At 47.7% G+C, this 19,532-nt stretch overlaps 7 protein-coding genes across 7 annotated transcripts; 4 read left to right on the forward strand and 3 right to left on the reverse strand.

Moving 5' to 3' along the window:
- Positions 1–465: 465 nt before the first annotated feature.
- On the forward strand, positions 466–1,458 carry EV420DRAFT_1488807 (uncharacterized protein; the record flags this gene model as incomplete). The annotated part of the gene is made up of 5 exons (XM_060470656.1): positions 466–549; positions 610–637; positions 685–823; positions 1,117–1,161; positions 1,254–1,458. 5 exons carry the CDS (start codon positions 466–468, stop codon positions 1,456–1,458), a joined length of 501 nt encoding a protein of 166 aa, XP_060321638.1.
- A 3,241-nt stretch (positions 1,459–4,699) lies between these two features.
- On the forward strand, positions 4,700–8,079 carry EV420DRAFT_424268 (ankyrin repeat-containing domain protein). The gene is made up of 6 exons (XM_060482044.1): positions 4,700–4,960; positions 5,010–5,210; positions 5,267–5,291; positions 5,353–5,955; positions 6,012–6,710; positions 6,766–8,079. Exons 1-6 carry the CDS (start codon positions 4,732–4,734, stop codon positions 7,814–7,816), a joined length of 2,808 nt encoding a protein of 935 aa, XP_060321639.1. The 5' UTR covers positions 4,700–4,731; the 3' UTR covers positions 7,817–8,079.
- Positions 8,080–8,137: 58 nt separating this feature from the next.
- On the reverse strand, positions 8,138–10,100 carry EV420DRAFT_1488809 (repair protein Rad1/Rec1/Rad17-domain-containing protein; the record flags this gene model as incomplete). Its single annotated transcript, XM_060470657.1, has 11 exons — positions 8,138–8,185; positions 8,290–8,355; positions 8,412–8,580; positions 8,629–8,693; positions 8,746–8,916; positions 8,965–8,986; positions 9,037–9,073; positions 9,111–9,142; positions 9,185–9,395; positions 9,583–9,727; positions 9,897–10,100. 11 exons carry the CDS (start codon positions 10,098–10,100, stop codon positions 8,138–8,140), a joined length of 1,170 nt encoding a protein of 389 aa, XP_060321640.1.
- A 1,041-nt stretch (positions 10,101–11,141) lies between these two features.
- EV420DRAFT_1623858 (50S ribosomal protein L30e-like protein) lies at positions 11,142–12,457 on the forward strand (the record flags this gene model as incomplete). Its single annotated transcript, XM_060475973.1, has 7 exons — positions 11,142–11,356; positions 11,384–11,564; positions 11,601–11,648; positions 11,669–11,833; positions 11,886–12,102; positions 12,163–12,346; positions 12,376–12,457. The coding sequence occupies 7 exons, from the start codon at positions 11,142–11,144 to the stop codon at positions 12,455–12,457; spliced, it is 1,092 nt and encodes a 363-aa protein (XP_060321641.1).
- A 617-nt stretch (positions 12,458–13,074) lies between these two features.
- On the reverse strand, positions 13,075–15,092 carry EV420DRAFT_1754628 (uncharacterized protein; the record flags this gene model as incomplete). The annotated part of the gene is made up of 12 exons (XM_060480488.1): positions 13,075–13,294; positions 13,348–13,482; positions 13,535–13,594; positions 13,643–13,657; positions 13,716–13,807; positions 13,852–13,928; positions 13,979–14,016; positions 14,068–14,196; positions 14,250–14,465; positions 14,515–14,653; positions 14,708–14,919; positions 14,973–15,092. The coding sequence occupies 12 exons, from the start codon at positions 15,090–15,092 to the stop codon at positions 13,223–13,225; spliced, it is 1,305 nt and encodes a 434-aa protein (XP_060321642.1). The 3' UTR covers positions 13,075–13,222.
- A 1,745-nt stretch (positions 15,093–16,837) lies between these two features.
- Positions 16,838–17,212, reverse strand: EV420DRAFT_1654210 (uncharacterized protein; the record flags this gene model as incomplete). The annotated part of the gene is made up of 4 exons (XM_060478798.1): positions 16,838–16,885; positions 16,943–16,978; positions 17,035–17,077; positions 17,133–17,212. The coding sequence occupies 4 exons, from the start codon at positions 17,210–17,212 to the stop codon at positions 16,838–16,840; spliced, it is 207 nt and encodes a 68-aa protein (XP_060321643.1).
- Positions 17,213–18,102: 890 nt separating this feature from the next.
- Positions 18,103–18,996, forward strand: EV420DRAFT_1771225 (peptidase M24, structural domain-containing protein; the record flags this gene model as incomplete). Its single annotated transcript, XM_060481088.1, has 3 exons — positions 18,103–18,189; positions 18,241–18,376; positions 18,423–18,996. 3 exons carry the CDS (start codon positions 18,103–18,105, stop codon positions 18,692–18,694), a joined length of 495 nt encoding a protein of 164 aa, XP_060321644.1. The 3' UTR covers positions 18,695–18,996.
- Between the last annotated feature and the right edge of the window lie 536 nt (positions 18,997–19,532).

The raw sequence follows: 19,532 nt of genomic DNA on the forward strand, positions 1-19,532 counted from the left end.
TTATTGTACTCTGTTTTTGTCTCCGATCATCAGGAACTACGAGTACATGTTCAAATGAGAATACAGAGTCAATAAAACCATGGATTTCATCTATTCTGAGTAGTATATATTTGAAAATGTGCCTGCCCTGAAGCCGTGATACAATTTTATTTTGGTCAGATGAAAGTGCACTGAGGGTGAATTTCTAACAGTTCTTCTAAGCAATGAAGTGAGTAACGATGTTTCTACGAGAAGATCGCTGTGGATCGGACACTTTGTTTGGGTAGTATACTACATAATCTTGCATATGCAACCCACCATATTCTTTTCTACAATGTATAGAACAGCATACAATGAGTATATGCTAGCAAATGAACCAAAATGTGGTTTTTCAACCATAAAATGCATATTAATCAAGGCTGGGATTTATTTAATATATAGGAAAGTATAGAGCTATACTGTATAATACAATATCATTACATTCCGATGATTCTCGGGCCTTCGGGATGCAGGAATGGAGCAGAGGATGCATCTCCGGTATTCATTCCACTCACTCACTCAATCGCTCCGGTCCGTGAAACCGCAGAGTGATCGAGTGGCTGTGCCACTTCTTTCCCTCACCATATGCAGGACAATGACGGCGGTGGCGGCCAGGGAGGTAAACAGCAATGGCATGAGGGAGGAGACCTTTAGAATGAAGCATAGTCACGAAAAATAGCGGCCAAGGGATGGAGGGGGAGAAAGTGTATTGGAGAGGTGCAGAAGGGCAAGAGGGTGCAAGGGAGGTCAGGATGCGGATGGCGGGCGACGACAACGGAAAGCACATCTTTTTGGCCATTAAAGGGTACTTGAGACCATAACAGACGTGCCCAAATTCATGGTTGCACGATCACAGAAGCCCCTGTTGCTATCTGCTGATCAACGTGGTAGCCACCGTATGCCCACTCCCTATCCTGACACCCGCCACTACGGCAGTGCAATGATCCCCTTTTTTGGCCATGTCTCCCGATCGCCGCCGTCGATATGTCCTGCCCACCGGCACCATATTTTATCTACATATCGAATGACTAGATATATTCTTTTACTCCATATATCTACATGTTAAATAATACAATGTTATTTTTATATGAGCTATAGGATGGGATCAGATTTTGCAAAAGAGGATGAGAAGCATGGGAAAAAGTAATCAAGAGTTGTTGCATATTTGCCCTTTGCACAGCCATCACATGAGTCCTAAAGAGGAAGCCGTTTAATGAACTAACACATGACCACAGGCCAGCTCGACTCGCTCAAGGTGCCACCTCTCTTCCTCACCCTCGCACCACCATCACTGGCGATGACGATGCACGCCGCCGCCTTCATCTTCCATCGATTACTTGCCACTGCTGCCACTATGCTACCTCACCACTCTATGAGTTCGACCTCGCACATTGCAACTCAAGAGGTGCGGAGTTAGGACTATTGATGGCGGCGGCATGACTATCGCCTGACTGGGCTGGCCGCTATAATTGGCACGTCATGCTGCTGGTGCTGCTGCCCTGGGACCGACATTTGCTTGATGAGAGAATAGCAGCCTACATATATTTATCAGCTTATTCTTAGTTAGTAATTAGTAGTGGTATAACATGTTCTTAGCTACACTCTTTTCATAAATATAAAATTATTGACCTTGCAAACTGGAAAAAAAATACTCCAAGCTCTGTAGGGACTTGTGATTATTACAATTTCTCTTTGATGCCACCCCACTGGACTTCCACGTGATTTAGCGCCCACTGATGAGGCTGGCTGTGGGCACCTGTGGAATAGTGAGCAGGCTAAAAGGCGAACCTCAAAAACCCACACACACACTCACACAACTACACAAACTACAATCACCCTCGTAAGTTCTAGGGGGAGCGATTATTTCTAATGCAATCCAACTATACTTCAATATCTCGAAGAGTTTCTCTTATTCTCAGCGCTCTTAGCGAAGCTAAGCTTTCTCTAATGAATTCCTAAGTCTAGGAACTTTTTACAGGAAGGTCGTTCACTGGCGCGACGCAACTTTCAAGGCAGATTTGAGTTATAATATGCAAGGGACACTGATCCCAACAGAAACAGAGGCAATACACACCGAAACTTTAGTGAGCTCGCTAAAAGAACACCACAGGCAAGCACTGACTTAGCCCGCTCGCTACACAACTGTATGTAGGGGTTCTCCAACTAACTCCAGCAGGTTATCTCGACTCAAGAACACTTCAGAAGCGCTCAGAAATCAGATTCAGAAACGGAACTTCGAACAGAACTGACACGGAACAGACTGAAACAGAACAGAACAGAACAGAACAGATCTCAGATTTCCACTTCAACACATTCTCCGAACAGACTTATCACACTTAACAGAACAGAAACAGCGTCACTGATTCGTATTCACTCTGACTAAGTTCTCAAAAGTCTTATCAAAAGGGTATCTTGTATTTCTCTGAGTGAGCTCGCTAATTCTACACACAGCTTAAAGTCACAAACTGGTCCTTTGTTACAGTACCGCCTTTCAACGCATGCACGGGAACTCGGGGGCTCAAAACTTGCCTCTACCTACTGTAACCAGCCTACTTATACTACAGAGGAATTAGAATTACAAACGTCATGCAGTACCCAGACTCCTACATGCATAGCACGTTGCCACTGCTGCCTTACTGAGCATCTGAGTCGGACTTCCCAGTTTTAGTCTCATTTCTATAGTGAGCTCGCTAAACGCGTGCCAAGAGGTGCTCTCCTGACACCCGCGGGCTTGTTCTCTAGCGACCGACAGGTCTAGGTGCATGGAACTATCAGTTCTGGCATATGTCATTCAGGACTTCTTTCTTGGATTCACAGAGGCTTCTCATAGACATGGCAACAGGTGAGTCTTCGAACAATGGGACTCAGAACAATGGAATGCGGGCTCGCGGACTTCGGCCAAAGCCCATTGCCCAAGCTCGTGCCGGTGATATCTGTCAGCTCGCTTAAGGATTTCCCCGGATTTTCAGGTATGGCGCATCACAGTTAGCGAGCGCGCTAAGTGTTCTCAGTGTCAGTGCAATCTTCAAGGTTTTATCTAGCTCCCACGAGTGTGCTTGTAAGTTAGAGCCTAAGGCATTGGGTATAGGGTTTGGCCTTCTCATCATGCATGCCCATCAGGTACAGTGCTGTGACTAAGTCCTGTTTAGAATCCCGTTGCTTCTTATGCCATAAGTTATATTCCATATCATTGCACCGCGTAGCATTAGTGTCAACATGTAGTTTTAGTCCGCTCGCTCACTATATCTCAGTATGCATGTAAAACACTTTAGATTGCAAAATTACATGCGTAAATAGGCTGCAGTCGCAACACCGCAAGCTAGTTCATCTGGTTATTTCCATTTCTGGGTGTCACATAACGGTCACGGAGGGCGAATATGATGCAACTGTAATCAAGGGATGATGCACGTGGTTCCTATCACCGGCTGTGACAAGAAAGGCAGCCCTATAGTTACTTTTGTATTGGATTTTATTTTTGGCTCGATTGTAGTATCACTTTGCTTGTCGGGCACAGTGCCTAAGGACCCTAGCACATCGAAGGCGACAGCGAGCTCGACTGCTCACATAATCACGCACCAGGCAGTCACAAGAGGCGTCACAAGATGGCTGACTCACCACAGCAAGGATGTATAGTACCATTCCCTGACCTGTGCACACAAATGGCTCCCCTGTAGTTACAGGGATTTGTGTACAACACGGACAGGAAAGGTTGCTGGATCACTGTGAATCGGATCGGAAAACGTACACTTCGGTGGCACCGGAGGCTGCTTTCGTACCTTTCAACGCTTTCCTCGATCTGTCTCCAGTCTTTGTAGTACTGCTAGGCGGCGGGCGCCCTATAATAAATTTGGCCTAGGTCGCTGGCAATTAAACTGCAGGCCAGTAGTAAACTCTGTTGCTCGCAATCTCTTAAGCGCCCTCCCGGCAAATGTAGTAGGCGCCTATGCACAGCTACTTCGGCCATCTGTCGTGCCTCCGTGGACCGTGAATTCCCTCATCTACAACCATGATGTTACCTGATCTTGATTTGCCCTGGCAGTCGCGAATCCCTACACCTCACCCACCGATACGCAATACACCCTTCGAACTCGCTCTACAGAAACATCTCGACAATCTCGGTGTCAAACCCGAGTCGCCATGGTTTCAAGCATCTGATCCACAGAAAATTGTCGACTTCATTCGAGAACGACAGAATAATTATCAAGGCGCCAGTAAATTGCATCGATCTGTGGATTACTGGAACTCGAAAATCATTGAACCTCTTCGACAATTTTTTACCGCCATAGATCAAGGGGTTTCCTCGCACCCGGAAATTGGGGGAGTAGTTTGGGGATGCATTAGATTCATCATCCAGGTTGGCCATCTTCCTGTTGCACTTCAAGTTCTCATGGTTAATGATATGGCTTATTGCTCTAGGCTATGTCCGGTCACTCAGACTACGTCAACAAGATTATTTCAGTTCTGGAGGATATTTCTCAGGAACTCCATTCCTACCACCAATATGCTACCCTATTATACCGGGACTCGTATTATGTTCAGACGGTATGGCACTCAAAACTCCGTGTCCCAGCTACTAAATTGGCCACAGGCCCTAGCAGATGTATATGGAGCGGTCTTGAGCGTGTGCCAGAATGTAAACGACTACTTCTACGATAAGGCGCAACAACCACGAAGTACGTTCCAGCTTACGATTCTGGATGAACTTGGCTCCTAATGCACTCTTCATCATCAGCCTCTTTTATCTTGCTTATACAGTCCATGAACCCCTGGAGCACTGAGAGCTTAGATACGGTGATTCAAAATTTCAAGGCAGCGACAAAGAAGTTGCATTATAATGTATCCTTCGAAAGACAAGTTAGGGAACATAATGAGCGCGAGAAAATCAAGGAAGATCGAGAAGAGGACAGGAGGAAGGACGAGCAAAAGTTGATAGCTAAATTGGGTGCGTCCAGTCGTCCGTCATGGTAGTTCCGATACGAGAACAGTTATAGAACACACGAAGAAAAGATTCCTCAAGACAATGCCCCATATCAAGTATCAAGACAAGCACGAATGTTACAGAGCCATATTAAGTTCTGGTCGTCCAGCGCCGGGACAATGGCTCTTACGCAACCAGTCCTATCAGTTCTGGCGGAAGTGTCCAACCGGAACAATTGACCCCGCATTGCATCTGCTATGGGTTAGCGGAAAACGTGCGCTCATTGGATTACTTGTTTCTCGAGTCAAACTCACCCGTTATTGTGCGCAGTCGGAATAGGCAAAACAGTGTTAGCGTAAGTATGAATTCCGGGATATTGTTGAATCCACAAGCTTACTTGAATTTCACGCTGTTAGTTCTGTCATCATAAACGATCTCAAGTCCATGGAGAGCGTCGAGACCAACATCGCAGTTGCCTATTTCTATTGCGAACGTGATCAGCCGAGTAAAATCAATCCTTTAAACATTTTGGGAACAATACTTTATCAGCTTACGTCCTTCCTCTCGGCCAACTCTCAGACTATGAAGACTCTGTATGACGAACACATCCTTCCTGCGACAGTCTCAGATCTAGCAGTTCTGCTCAACATTGTGTTGGAAGGTCCAGGTCAACGTTATATTGTCATCGATGCGCTTGATGAGTGTCCGGATGTTGCTTTGCAGCAACTACTTCCGGTTCTGGTTTCACTGTCTCGCAAGGCGTTGATATTGGTTACGACTCGCCCTATCGCTCCACTCATCGAGCCAGCCTTCCAAGGAAGTCTCCGATCAACAAAGGTGACCGTGACTGACCGCGACGTAAATCCGGACATCAAACAGTATATACAACAGTGTATTGTCACTGCTGGTCAGGACCAGGCCAGACATCACATCCAAAACTTCGGACCAGTGATCAAGATTAAAGACCTCTCCCTCCGGGAGGAAATCATCAAGACACTAACCGACAACGCTGAGGGAATGTAATTAAGGAAATCCTCCCTTATCTGCAGAGATACTGACTGTAGTTTCTGCGTAGGTTCCTCTGGGTGCGACTGCAGGTTCAACACCTTTCCGAACAGCGCACCGACCACGACATTCGAACGTCACTGCAGGAGCTGCCGGGAAGTCTAGCTGCGACCTATATTCGGTCTCTTGACTATATATACCATCTAGACAAAAAGCGTCAAAAACGTGTACAAGGCATCTTTCAATGGCTGATATGCGCTAGCTCTCCGTTGAACACTGAGCTGGTTCGTCACGCCATAGCGGTCGATGAAATGTCGGATTATTGGGACCCATCGATGGTGGTAACAAGTTGCAACGATCTAATTTCGGACTGTGCCCATCTCGTTGAATTTACCGCTACTCCGCAATCGAAGGACAAGGATTCCAAAACGATGTCCACCATACAGTTCGTTCACACATCTGTGAAAGATTTTCTGGTGAACCTCTCGACCAAGAACTCAGCTCCACATCTGTCCCTTTTCGCATTCCGCTCTCTACCTTCCGCACACCACACAGTTTTTCAGTCATGCTTCAAGCATTTGTCGATGCTTGAAAAGAGGGCCGAAGGGCCTGATCCATGTCCCGAGTTGTCTGAATATATTCGGGGTCCTAATTGCCTGTTACACATGTACAATGCGGACAATGGGGATAACCGTGAATTAGAGACCTTGACACGAAGCTTTCTTGCAATGCTGTCTATGAGGACTTCGCCTATTCCAAGCGTGTCACAGTGAGTACTGTCGCTTGCAGTTTACCGGGGAATATCTCGAGCTTATACCAAATAGTGACAATGACAAAGCCGACATTAGAGGCCCTACGGCATTGCACATAGCAGCCGGTCTATATTGCTCTAATGTTATGGGCCACCTGCTCACTAGCAGCTTTGGGTTTAGCCTCACGGAATGTGACAAATTTGGCCGGACACCACTCCATTACGCCGCCGGTCGTCTCTTCAAACGTCTTCGAGTCGCTGATAACGGATACAGCTGCATACGGTTGCTTCTCGAGGCAAAAGCAGACGTCAACGCTGTCGATAAAGATGGTCGCACAGCGTTGCACTATATTGCCCAACTAGGGGTGGGACACAGGTTCATGCAAGACCGTCTCCACCCAGAGTCACCTATCCAGTTGCTCCTTCAGAAAGGTGCAAATCCAAACATCTGTGATGTTCAAGGAGAAACAGCTCTCCATTGCGCGTCAAGGTGTAAGTGGGTTGATAAGCATATTCTGCAGGTCCTCCTTGCCAATCACGGTGATCCGAACATCCCAAACAAGAACGGAGAAACATGCCTTCATGTTCTGATGATGAACGAGATGCCAGACAACGATGCTCTAAAGACGCTTCTGGATGGTGGTGCGAAACCAGATGCCCGAGATGCGAATGGCAAAACACCTCTGCACATTCTGGTTGAGCAAAGCCGATTCTTCAGGAATCTCGTTCAGACCGTGAAGGTACTGCTTGAATGTCCGGCCGGTTTGGACGTCAATGCATGCGACAAGGAAGGAATGACACCTCTGCATATTCTAGCTCGTGACAAGGGTCCCCTTTATATTCGCAGGCGGTATCCGAAGGGGGCGGCAAGTGTTGCGAATGACATCTTGAAATTATTGCTCAGACACGGTGCGGATGTCAGTGCGCAGGATTTGAAAGGTTCTACACCATACCAGATTATTGAGGTTATTGTCAAGAAGGATAGGATTGCAGCGGTGGTGTCAAGCCAAGACATGTCGGAGCAGGCTTCGATTCAAGCATGGGCCTCCTTACCACCATCATGGGAGGAGACAGAGCAGAGTGAGCCTATATATCCTTTCCGTAGTATCCCTGTGGGTGTTTGAGTTTAGGGTCCAATTTTACTGCTCAAATTCCATAGAATTGCAATTCCGAATGCACTACTTAGTAGGATACCGCGCTTTGATCCCGATTCATTTGAATAAATGTCTCTCCCAGAAACAATGAGACCTGAGCTTGAGGAAGGACGGAAGGGATTATGATTATTAGTCGATGTGGCTCTTGATGCGTCTGCATGACAGGGGAAAGGACAGAGATTATGTTTGGAGGACAACGGTAACGAGCGAATGGTGTTACCTGTCGCAGGATATAGTCATCTGAGAGAAAGGATGGCGAAAGGACTAGTGGGGATTACGGATCACTGACTTTCAAGGCAGTTGCAAGAAATCGAAGCCGGCCAGCTGCCTGGCCTTTCTCTGTAACCGACAGGAAAGGGCAAGTCCAAATCAAAACCCAAAAAAACCTGAATATTGGGCGATAGATAGGGTTTGTACCGGCCACTAGTTCTTGGATGACGAACATTCCCCTTCTCAACGTCTCCCATGTGTAGCACACAGCTCCGAGGCAAGTTAGTCATCGTCCAATGCTGAACATTGACATGACAATTGACCCAAGGACGAGAAAGGCTATCTGCAGACTCACACGAAATTCTATGAAAGCCGCTGGGCCCTCATCCCTTTTCCCTAGTTTGGGTGAAGGAGACGGCATAAGGAACTGAAGACTCAGCAGGCCCTCATCGTCAATTCGTAGCAACGTCTTTGTAGAGCTCTGCAGTGCTCTCAGCGTTCGAGAGATGTGAGCGAACCGATAACTAAAATTCGACATTAGAAAACGCATGGAGATGTGCAGAGTGGCAAACCTGAAGCTGATGGTTTGAGCGCAATCAAAGGTTTCTAGGACGTCTCGGTCGTTCGGGTAGTCCATCTACGTTTTCTGTTGTCATGCAACAAAAATCTAGAGGATCAGGCCAACGCACCTCGGTGCTACCGAATGTTCCTGTGGCCTGGATGCGAAGCATTGGCTTCAATCCTACCCGCGACTTGGCCTTCTGTCTTTGGGGATCCTTCCTCGGGAGAGGATTTCCAATAAACGTTAATTTCTCGCAAGAGAGATCCAATTCTGAGAGTGCATCCCGTAGCCATTCTGACTAGTAAAGATGAAGAGATGCACAACGAACGAATGTAGCACCGCTCACTTTGAGAATGTTTTTGAGAACCCTGGTTTGATAGTCAGTGATGATATTCACGGAGAGCCTGATCACACGTACCTCTTTTCCAGATCAAATGGAAGTTCGAGGTGGGGTTCTGCATCGTGTGTAGATATTCCACACGATTGTCCGACCAGACGAGTCTTCGGCGCTGGCGGAGGACATACTTGAGACGTACAGTGGGAGAGAAAGCACAACATACACGCACAGGAGCAGAGTCAAGGGGTATCCAGCACCAGCGTACGACATTCGCATCCCCGTTCTCTTTTCAGAGCCACTACCAAAGAACTGTTGTATCCTGCCCCGTCTCCCGTCGTTGTCGTTGTCGTTATCGCCGACCTTTTTCCACCTTGTATGTCGGCCGCCTCCAGTGGTGTTGTAATTAGTTTCGCCCGCGGTTCCGAATATGTTCAAACATTCTATAAGGGTGTGTTCAAAGGCCCCTCAAAGGCGTTATTATCTGCGTCTTCATCGTCTGCGCTATCCTGGGTGCTGCCTGGCAATTCGGAATTGTACTCGTAGTATTCGCAAAGACGTCGGAAAAGATATATGCTGTTCCTAACTCTTCGTGTTAGCCCTGAAGAGGAGATACTCAGATGCACAAACCTAACAGAGTACGCGCTTCTTCAACCACTGCGGAGAAAACCCCACATGTATCACTCCTTTGTCGCCGCACACGTTGACTAAGTTGACGCCATAAAAGTGCTGCAGAGTACCGCACATCGTGGACGGAAGCCTTCAACACCTGACACTTCGACGGATAAGGATGGTGGTCACTGTCTAATGGTCGAGACGTACAGGTAGCATAGTTTACGGTATGATATTTGCAGGACGATGTCACAAGAAGAGACGCGTTATTTTGGCGTGTTTATTAGAGTAACTATATCCGGATAACACCAGGGCCGGCCTTGGCCTAACACCGTCTGCGCGGTGACGGTGTTGTAAATGTAGTACGCGTTGTGCTGCGAAAAGATAGCCTGCCAGTCGCCGTTGGTAAGTGCCGCCGCTAGAGTTGGTTCCGCCGACGATTCTTCGGGCTTTGATGGTTCAGACAGTTTTTCTGGAGTAGACGTGGAGGTCTCGGGTTTGTCTGGGTCTGGGGGAGGCGGGGTTGGCGAAGTCATGGTGGCAGATCAAGAAGAGGAGTTGACAAATTGGGAGGGTTCGACCCAAAGACTGAGCCTCTCGGTTGTTCGGGCCGGTACTTGACTTTCGTTCCAAAGCAAGATCGAAGCGTCCCAGGCTACACGGAAGAGGTGGTACCTTCTCTGTCTTGCGTTGGTGGCAGCATGCTTGATTAGCTTATCCTTCCCCATCGCGTCTACCTATAGTGGTCAGCAAAACGTTGTCGCACTGCTCGCACCTCGGTCCGCTCCCCGCTTCCGAGTTCCACACCCGCCTGTCTACCCTAGGCGAGACTCTCACTACTCTCAACGCCTCTGCATACATCGCTGAGCCTGGTGCAAGTGCACTATACTACGCCAATGTCTCGACTTCGCACTGGCACCTCTCCGAGAGATCTCTGCTGCTTATCGTGGATGCTTCTGCGCGGGTGACGGTACTTACGCCCAAGTTCGAAGGCACGCGTGCAAGATTACTCCCTATCCCATCTAATGTGAAGTGGGTGGAATGGGCAGAGGATGAGGTTCCATATGGACAACTATCTGATATCGAAGGGACGGTATTTGTAGATGGGAATATTCGTCATTTCATCGTCGATGGCCTACGAACGGCGTTTCCAAAGGTATAGTAAGCGCTGCTCCCACAGAGATCAGGCAGCTGCGAGAATACTGCAAGTCGGAGGGAGAGCTGGAGTTGCTCAAGTGTGCCAACGAAGCGTGCATGCTTTTCTCCCATGTATTGGAGATACTAAATACACCCAAAGGCCACCCTTCTAGCTATTCGACAAACACACAAACAAATTCACATCAGCATGCGCGAGTCCGACGCCCATAACCTCATCGTACGCGCCCTCGCCAACGCCAGACTATAGAGGGTACGTCCTTCCTTCCTGCTTGCCTGTTCTTACGATACTGAGCTACTCTTCAGAGCAGGGACATCCACAATCAGCCTAATCTTTCCCTCAAAGGTCTGTTCTCTCGTCTGCGCAACCATGGTGCGGGTATTAAGCAACCCTGCAGGATCAAATATCCTGAGCGTCTGCCATGTTAACGCAAGAATACGGCATAGCGTCCAACATCAAATCTCGAGTCAATAGCCTCTCCGTCCTCGCAGCCATCACCAGTACCCAACAGCGTCTCAAGCTTTACAACCGAGACCCTCCCAACGGTCTCGTGCTCTTCATCGGCACGATTCTAACAGGCGAAGGCAAGGAAAAGAACGTCTCGTTCGATTTTGGATATCACAAGCCTGTCAACACGTACCTCCCCCAATAAAATGAAAAAAGCATCCTGATCACTCGACCTCTATCCCGGTCCTTCTATTTCTGCAACAATAAATTCCACACCGAAGCCCTCTTGGAACTTCTCGAGTCCAATTCTCGGGTTGGATTCATCGACATGGATGGAAACGGTACCCTTTTCGAGACGCTCGCTAGAAACACTCGCAAGGTCATCCATAAATTCACCGTCGACCTCCCCAAGAAGCACGGTTGAGGAGGTCAGTCCGCACTGCGTTTCTCTCGTCTTCGTGGTGAGAAGAAGCACAACTACGTGCGGAACTGGCGGCGCAGCATTTCATCACCAACGATAAAGTCAACGTCATGGGCCCCGGGTTAGCGGGAAGCACGGATTTCCAGACGGAGCTGAATCAGAGTGATATGTTCGATTTGAAGTTGGCGGCTAAGATTATTAAAGTTGTGGATGTTAGTTATGGTGAGGAGAATGGATCTAACCAAGTGAGATTGGTTGTTTGGTGGGGAGAATTACGGATCTGATTGTGTTCTTTAGACCATAGAACTTGCTGCAGAGTCTCTTGCAAACGTCAAATTTGTTCAGGAGAAACGGCTTATTCAAAAGTACTTTGACGAAATTAGTCAAGATACGGGCAAGTACTGCTTTGGTATCGAAGATAAGTTCAAGGCTCTCGAACTTGGAGCCGTCGAGACTCTGATCGTATGGGAGAATCTAGATATTGCGCGTTACATCCTTCGTAACGCCGCTGGAGGTTCGCAACCTACCACCTACCCACTTTATTCCTCTCCACTAACCCCCCTTCCCCCAACAGAGGACACTATCTACCACAACAAAGAGCAAGACAAGGACCGCTCCAAATTCCTCAACAAATCCACCGGCCTCGAAATAGAACAATCCGAAGAACCCCAAATGCTCCTCGAGTGGTTCGCCGACAAGTACAAAGAGTTTGGCGCAAACCTCGAGTTTGTGACGAATCGCTCGCAGGAGGGTGAGCAGTTCGTGAAGGGATTGGGGGGTTGTTGAGGTATAAGGTTGATTTTACGAATTTGGCGTCGGTGGATGAGGAGGATGAGGATGAGTTTTATTCGGATGATGATGATATCTGACGGTTTTGCTGGCTCTTAGGAGCCCCGTCCATACAGGATACGACGGGCGGGGCGGGTGGTAGGAGGTTTGGTACGACAGAGTTGGGAACGTGAAATCTCGTTTTTGTCCTTCAGGGTGAGTGCTTCTGTGTTCTTGGTGCGGTGCAGTGGCTGATAGTTCTCTTTGTTGTAGTGCAATGTTTGAAGCACAAGCTGTGTGATCACGTTGTACTCGACAGATAGACGTATGATTTTGTATGAATATGATGGGATTGTGCTCTAGTGTAATCTTTGGTTTCGTGGTCCTAGCGTAGGGCATCCTCTGAAATAGAAAAACACTGCTGAATCTGTCCTGTGATCACCGTGGCTTCAGTAGATTCTTAGGGTTACCGTTTCTCCCCCAAGCATTGTACGGAACGTCTCCATATCCTACGTGTTCCCTCGTGAGTTCAGCAAGAAAGATTGGAGTTCAGTACCCAGTACTGAACATAACACTTGAGGTTTACATATACGCGTCATCAGCAAGGATGTCTAATATTGAAAGTTGCCATATACAAAGTAGTCTACTACTAAAAGCTTGGTTTACGATCCGAAAACAAGTCTTGAATCACTACATTCCAAGGTAAGTCGGTATGAATGCTATATTTCTGTGAGATTCTACGTGCGTCCGCGTCATAAGCACTGGTTGTTTGCCAAACAAGCTCCCGCAGGTTCAATCATCACACTATTACCACTTGAGTGTTATCCAATAAGATTCTGGTGCATGTCGTGTGTTCAGGTACGCGCCTATTGCCTAAGTGGTTGGTCAGTGGACAAATTCAAGCATAGACAAAAACCGATATGATTTACTCTAACAACCTGCATTTGCGCTGTCAACAAGCAGTTCAAGCCAAGCAAACACGAGTACCGACCTCAACATTATGGCGGGTGTCGCCCATCACAAAATCGAATATCGCAGGAGAAACTAAGGCAGTTAAGGAGCTGGCCGCTGCCGGAGAGAATGAAAGGACGAATCGGCCATGGGCATCACAAAAAATATAATAGTCCTGTATCATGGCATTCAGTTATGAGTATCAATAAGGATATTGTTGTGCTTGCTGCATGTTCGTTAGACAGAGCGAACCAACAAGTTTGTTCACACAAATGATTCCATGCGCTCTGATTGAAAATGAGTACATAAAAACGATGCAGACAGCTGTCACCTACTGTTACATCGTGATCCTGTTAATTCAGTCGTAAAAACGTGGAGCAGCTGATCACAGGTATCTTCTATACGCACCACTTTGTCGAGCAAAGGACCGAGAATATCGAAATCCATCACCGACCATGACGGGATGACATTGAAAATATCGTGCTTGATATCTGTACATTCTGTAAATTAATCATTCACTCCAAGCAGAAGGTATTTATATCACCGAGATCATACACCGAGAACAGGGCCACCCGCTCATCAGAACTTGAAGCTCCAATAAGGTGAGGTAGGTTGGGATGCCTACAGAACAGCTATGTAACCAAAACGTGAAGAACCTTAATGCCACGTACATAACTTTCAAGTCGAACATATTTGACGCTTCCCAGGTCTAACAATGGCTTAGCACCAACAGCCTAGAATGAGAACATGGGTTTCGTACCGATTTCGCTTTACAGCCTGTGAACACTCTGATGGTGACAATCTTTCCATGCATTTCTGCTCTTTGAAGGCTATACCCTGGATGACGAATGATCTCTTCGCAGAGAGTGAGATCACTTCTCCGTACGATCTACAGGTTTCATGAGCACCTGTTTCGGTTTTTGTCAGGAAGGCTTAACTTACATCTACCAGTGGTTCTTCAGGCTTCGAAGCAGGTTCGGAGCGATTCATGAGCACCACAGTATTATGTTCGATGCGCTGCAAGTATGTATAAATTGCTGCAGTATTCTGTTCAATGCGCTGCAAGTATGCATAAATCGCGACAGTATTCTGTTCGTTGCGCTGCATGGATGCGTAAATCTTTGCGCAGGTTTCTTCAAGCGAAAGTAACTTCTTGATCTGAAACAACAGTAAAAGGAGTAAGTCAGAGGAGTGCTGTATTGCTTACTTGGAAAAGCGACAAAGTACTGTTAACTCGTTTTTCGAGGCGTTGCAATTCATCGCTGTATGATTTAGAATAGAAGATTTGATCAATTGACATCTTCTGTTCGTAATATTCGACAGTGTTTTCGACGTCATGCAAATCCCTATCAGCACACCCAGATAAAAGCAATGACTAAGTAAGGCAGAGAACGACATACGCTTCAAATTGTTGAATACTTTCCAATAATGTAGGCGTGATTTCTACGCTTTGCAGATGTTCAGATAACGTGACATGAGCCTTCAAGCACAGATTTGCAATTTCGCGGGCCGTCACCGTATTCTGCTGGCTCTGATCCACCTTTTTCAAAATGGACAGGACAATATCCGTCGCTGGTCCAAGGGCCGGTACTGGGATTAACCCAGAAGCCGCCTAGATCACCGTCAGTAACAATAGCTACCTACTGAACGCTAGTGACCACGTACCTTTAGACATTCCAGAGGCACTGTAATAGTCTCAACGCCCTTCTTCTTGACAAAGGGAATAGGCTTTTTCGCCGTCTTCTTGACCAAGGTAAAGATCTTTGACATCGGCTCGCCGTTCATGTATCCTGAAGAGATGGTGGTGGTAGTGGAAAGAGATGCTGTTGGATATCGAAAACAGCTTGCTTTGCCTTTCCCACATCTCCGGCAGAAGGACCGGAACAAGTTTAAATATGCATCGTCACTGCCGGTTATTGATCACACGCAATTATGACGCATAACATTCAATTTTCACTCTTGAAGCGCTGAAACATTCTACTACCGACCTAAAGTTTACATTAGGATGTATTGCCATGTCTCCTGCGAAGTACACCCTCGCGACCTTCGGGAAGCTTCCCTAAAATTTCAGTTGTTAACTCCAACTATACTCAGGAAGACGAGAAAGAGAACTGACTTGAAGATAGGCGCGAGCACTTGTCGAATAAAAAGGAAAGTAATAATACTACTTAATATTTGAGGAAGCTGGCATGAAGACGATTCCGTCCTACGATTGTGTCCTCCTATCGTTGGGACGCCAGTTGGGCACCGTAGGCTGGACATTTGATTGACTTAGCTTGTTCCGACGAAGTATTCAGTGCGTTCTGGTTGCAAAAATGAGTACAGAAAACCAATGCAGGCGGATAATATACCATGAATCTGTTGATTCAATCGTAAGAGCGTGGAACAGATTACGGGTCTTGATATACGCATATACGTGATTTCGTCAACATCCTGGTTCATCCACGACGAGATAGCACCTTTAACGCTGTCCTCGATATCTATGTATTCACAGAGTCTGGTCGTCAGAACTATGAGTTCCGATAAGGCGGGATGTCTATGGAATAGATATCAGCCATAGCATGCAGAATCTAGACGGTTCGCACATACATAACATTCAAGTCGAGCTCATCTGACACTTCCCAGATGTTGCGAACGATGTCGGTGTGTTAGCCATTTGATGTATGGTTGTGTTGTAACTTGTACTGGGGGTATTCTGCCTAAATAAATTTGCTAAGAACTGTACGGAATTCGGCCAGAGGATTAAACTGTATTAGTAAATTCATTCCACAAGAGACGGAAAGAGTGTCACTTTCGCAAACTTTGAACACTTGAATGTATCCGACAACTCCGCTAGCTTTAAACGCTGTCCTGTCGACGCGATACTGAGAGAGAGCGAGTAATAGTATGACGTGCCAGTCGCCGTTGGTGGACGCCGTCGCCACCGATAGGGTTGGACAGCTGGGATTTGGGTATCTCGCGACTTTTTCTGAAGTAGAAATAGATGATTCTGGTTGCTCTGAGTCTGGGGAGCGGGGTTGCCAGCGAAGCCATGGTGAACAAAGAAGAGGAGAGATACTTCGGTCCGGTATCTGCGGCATATCCCGACAGGTTTTTCGGGCCGGTACTTGACTTTGTTCTACGGGATCTGAAAGCGTCGTCGCCGCCCCAGGCTAAACGAAGGGGATGGTACCTTCTCTGCCTTGCGTTGGTGACAGCATGATAGCTTACCCTTACCCATCGCGTCTACCCACTGACTAGTGACTCCCAGTGAAAAGTCGGTCGAGCCACACTGAGCCAAATCAAGCCCAGAGAAATGGTCGATGGGGCTCCATTCCGCTCGTTGTGGCTTCGAAATGTGAACCATTTTCCAGCTCAAATCGAGCCATTTCGAGCTCAGTATGTCGGTGTCATAGGGTTCCATTAGGCTTTTTGGCTCGATTTTATTGCTATTAATATGCATAGAATCAGATTGCTACTAGTACGTACTACGCTAAGTAGTAGCATCCTTCCCATTCCGTCCACGGCTGGCTCTGTCCCGCTCGGATACCTCAACCGTGTTTCCCGACGTCAAGATAGATGTACCGAAATAGATAGCCCTAGAAAATGTTATATCAGTACACAATGACGGTAAAGACGATTCCAGGACTACTCACGAAATAAAAGCCAGCGGGAACGATGGCAAACACGACCTGTATAAGATTAGATTAGTGAGTCCAGGAATACACACATATAGAACAGAACGTACCATCACCACACCCGAAGCTATGCCTAGACGGCATATGGAGCAACTGTACACATTCTAAGTGTCAAGAGAAAAACATTCAAGAGCGCAATGAGACGTACCTCAGAGATCCAGATATCTTTCTGCTCAAACGGGATTTCCAAAGACGTATTGCTGCTAAAGGTGTCCAAACATGGCGCATATATCCACTTTATGCGGCATTTTCAATCTGTAGCCTCATGTTTGCAAGTCTTCGCATCAGCTTGTCGGTAAGAGACCAACAGTAGGAGGCTACGAGAGCAAGTACGAACCCATGTCCTGCGATAATACAGGATCTGGGTGTAGGGCGACAATGAGGACAGCGAATAGGCCAGAACGCGACGTGGATGGTGGTAGAAGGGGAAGAAGCGTTAATCGCGTCACTGGATGACATCCACGTGGTCGGAACCGTTGACTTGAAGTTGTGCCAATTTGCGCTCGCAAAATTCGGCGCATTTTAGTTAACCGTTAGGTTCAGAGAGATTCTGCCCTGGTATTCTTGGATATGCTGATGGAAAGAGGAGAAGGTTTATAGTCCGAAGCTTTCTTGTACGACGCCGCTTGATCCGGCTCGACTACGCTACATGATAATCTTTGCAGCTTGATTTGGCTCAAACCGGCTCGACGGAATTTTCACTGGGAGTGACTAGTGAAGCTTGAAGTGGCAAGCAAGTCGTCTTCTCATTACTCCCTGCTTCCGAGTTCTACACCCGCCTCTCTATCCTCGGCGAGACTCTCACTGCCCTCAACGCCTCTGCATACATCACTGAGCCCGGTGCACGCGCTCTGTACTACGCCAATGTCTCGACTTCGCACTGGCACCTCTCTGAGAGACCTCTGCTGCTTATCGTGGATGCCTCTGCTTAGATGACGGTCTTACGCTAAAGTTCGAAGGCGCACGCGCAAGGTGGCTCCTTATACCGTATGATGTGAAGTGGGTGGGATGGATAGAGGACGAGGTTTCATACGAACAACTACCTGATATCGAAGGAACGGTGTTTGTGCACGGGAGAATTCATCGTCGATGGCCTGCGAACGGCGTTCCCAAAAGCTATGGTGATTGCTGCTCCCCCAGAGATCAGGCAGTTGCGAGAACGCAAGTCGAAGAGAGAGCTAGAGTTGCTCAAGTGTGCCAACGAGGTGTGCGTGTTTTCATTACATGTAACTGGAGATACTCACAGACCTACACAGGCGATCCTTCTAGCTATCCGACAAACACACAAACAAATGCACATTGGCATGCGCGAGTCCGACGCCCGAAACCTCATCGCACGCGCCCTCGCCGACGCCGGATTAAAAGAAGGTGGATGCCTTACCTTATTCGGAGGTACGCGCCCATCCTTTCCTGACTTAATCCATCTCACCCCGCTCAGAAAACGTCGCCCTCCCCCACGGAAGCGGCACAGATCGCCGTCTCCGCCCACAAGACTTTGCCTTATTCGACTCTTTACACGGCTACTGGAGCGACGTCACACGCACACTCGCTCTCCCCGCCTCCACCATCCCTGATATCCATCTCCAAATATGGAACTTTGTGCACTCAGCGCAGAATATCGCGTTTGGGACTGCCCATGCAGGTGTAGTCGCCAAGCGCGTCGACGAGGCGACGAGACTCTTCCTTGGTCTCACGGGGTATGCATGTTGAGAGACGCCTTCCCAGCCTACTACTCGTCACGTACATTATGTAATTGTACCGTATTACGGGGGAGATCGAAGGTCAAGGCTTTTCAGCTCTTGACCTTCATCCCCAGTTCTGGCACGTACCGCTGCGCTAAATAACCTGCTCTCAACAATACAGAGTACTTTACGCACTGCCTTGGACATGGAATTGGCTTGGAGGTCCATGAGGATCCGTACTTGAATGGCGGGAGCGAGGTTGTTCTTCAGACAGGTCATACTTTCTCCGACGAGCCTGGGGTGTATATCGAGGGCAAGGTCGGCGTGCGCCTCGAAGATTGCTTTTACATGGCGCAGAACGGGAGCGCGGTGTACCTCACAGCGGGAGTTGGAGGTCCCGCTTCGTCACTTTGGAAGCCGTAGGGCAATATATCTAGAAGCTGAACGACGATTTATACATCCACTGAACGACTCACGTATTCATACGGACCGTTGAGTCTGGTTTGCGAGACTATTCCCACTGGCCAGGTACTACAGGACATACAATGCTTAAGGGTCCCGGTCTGACTTTGCAGTACAAGTGTACAGATAGTACCATACTCGAATGCGAGTCAACATGCGATAACACCCTTTTCAGTTATGACTCTTGGAGTCCCCAGCAAAGAAACGAGAAATTACTTTATCTCAACAGATATATGAAGCCACTGCATAACTCATCAACCAATCAACCGCAGCGGTTGGGACAAGTTCTGGGGTCGGGTTGTATAACAAACTGGAAGTTGGGTCGGAGGAAAGAGTGTGTGCAAGAGAGTTTGACAAAGGCAGTAACTTGAATTCGACTCGGAGCTGGTTCAACCTGTATGATA

The sequence above is a fragment of the Desarmillaria tabescens genome, assembly GCF_030435595.1.
Source record: "Desarmillaria tabescens strain CCBAS 213 chromosome Unknown EV420scaffold_199, whole genome shotgun sequence".
Classification (NCBI taxonomy): Eukaryota; Fungi; Basidiomycota; class Agaricomycetes; order Agaricales; family Physalacriaceae; genus Desarmillaria; species Desarmillaria tabescens.

Coding starts and splice junctions, on each gene's coding strand:
- EV420DRAFT_424268 (XM_060482044.1), top strand. CDS start 4,732: ATGCACTCTTCATCATCAGCCTCTTTTATCTTGCTTATACAGTCCATG. Junction 5,956..6,011: donor ACCGACAACGCTGAGGGAAT/GTAATTAAGGAA, acceptor GTTTCTGCGTAG/GTTCCTCTGGGTGCGACTGC. Junction 6,711..6,765: donor CCTATTCCAAGCGTGTCACA/GTGAGTACTGTC, acceptor TATACCAAATAG/TGACAATGACAAAGCCGACA.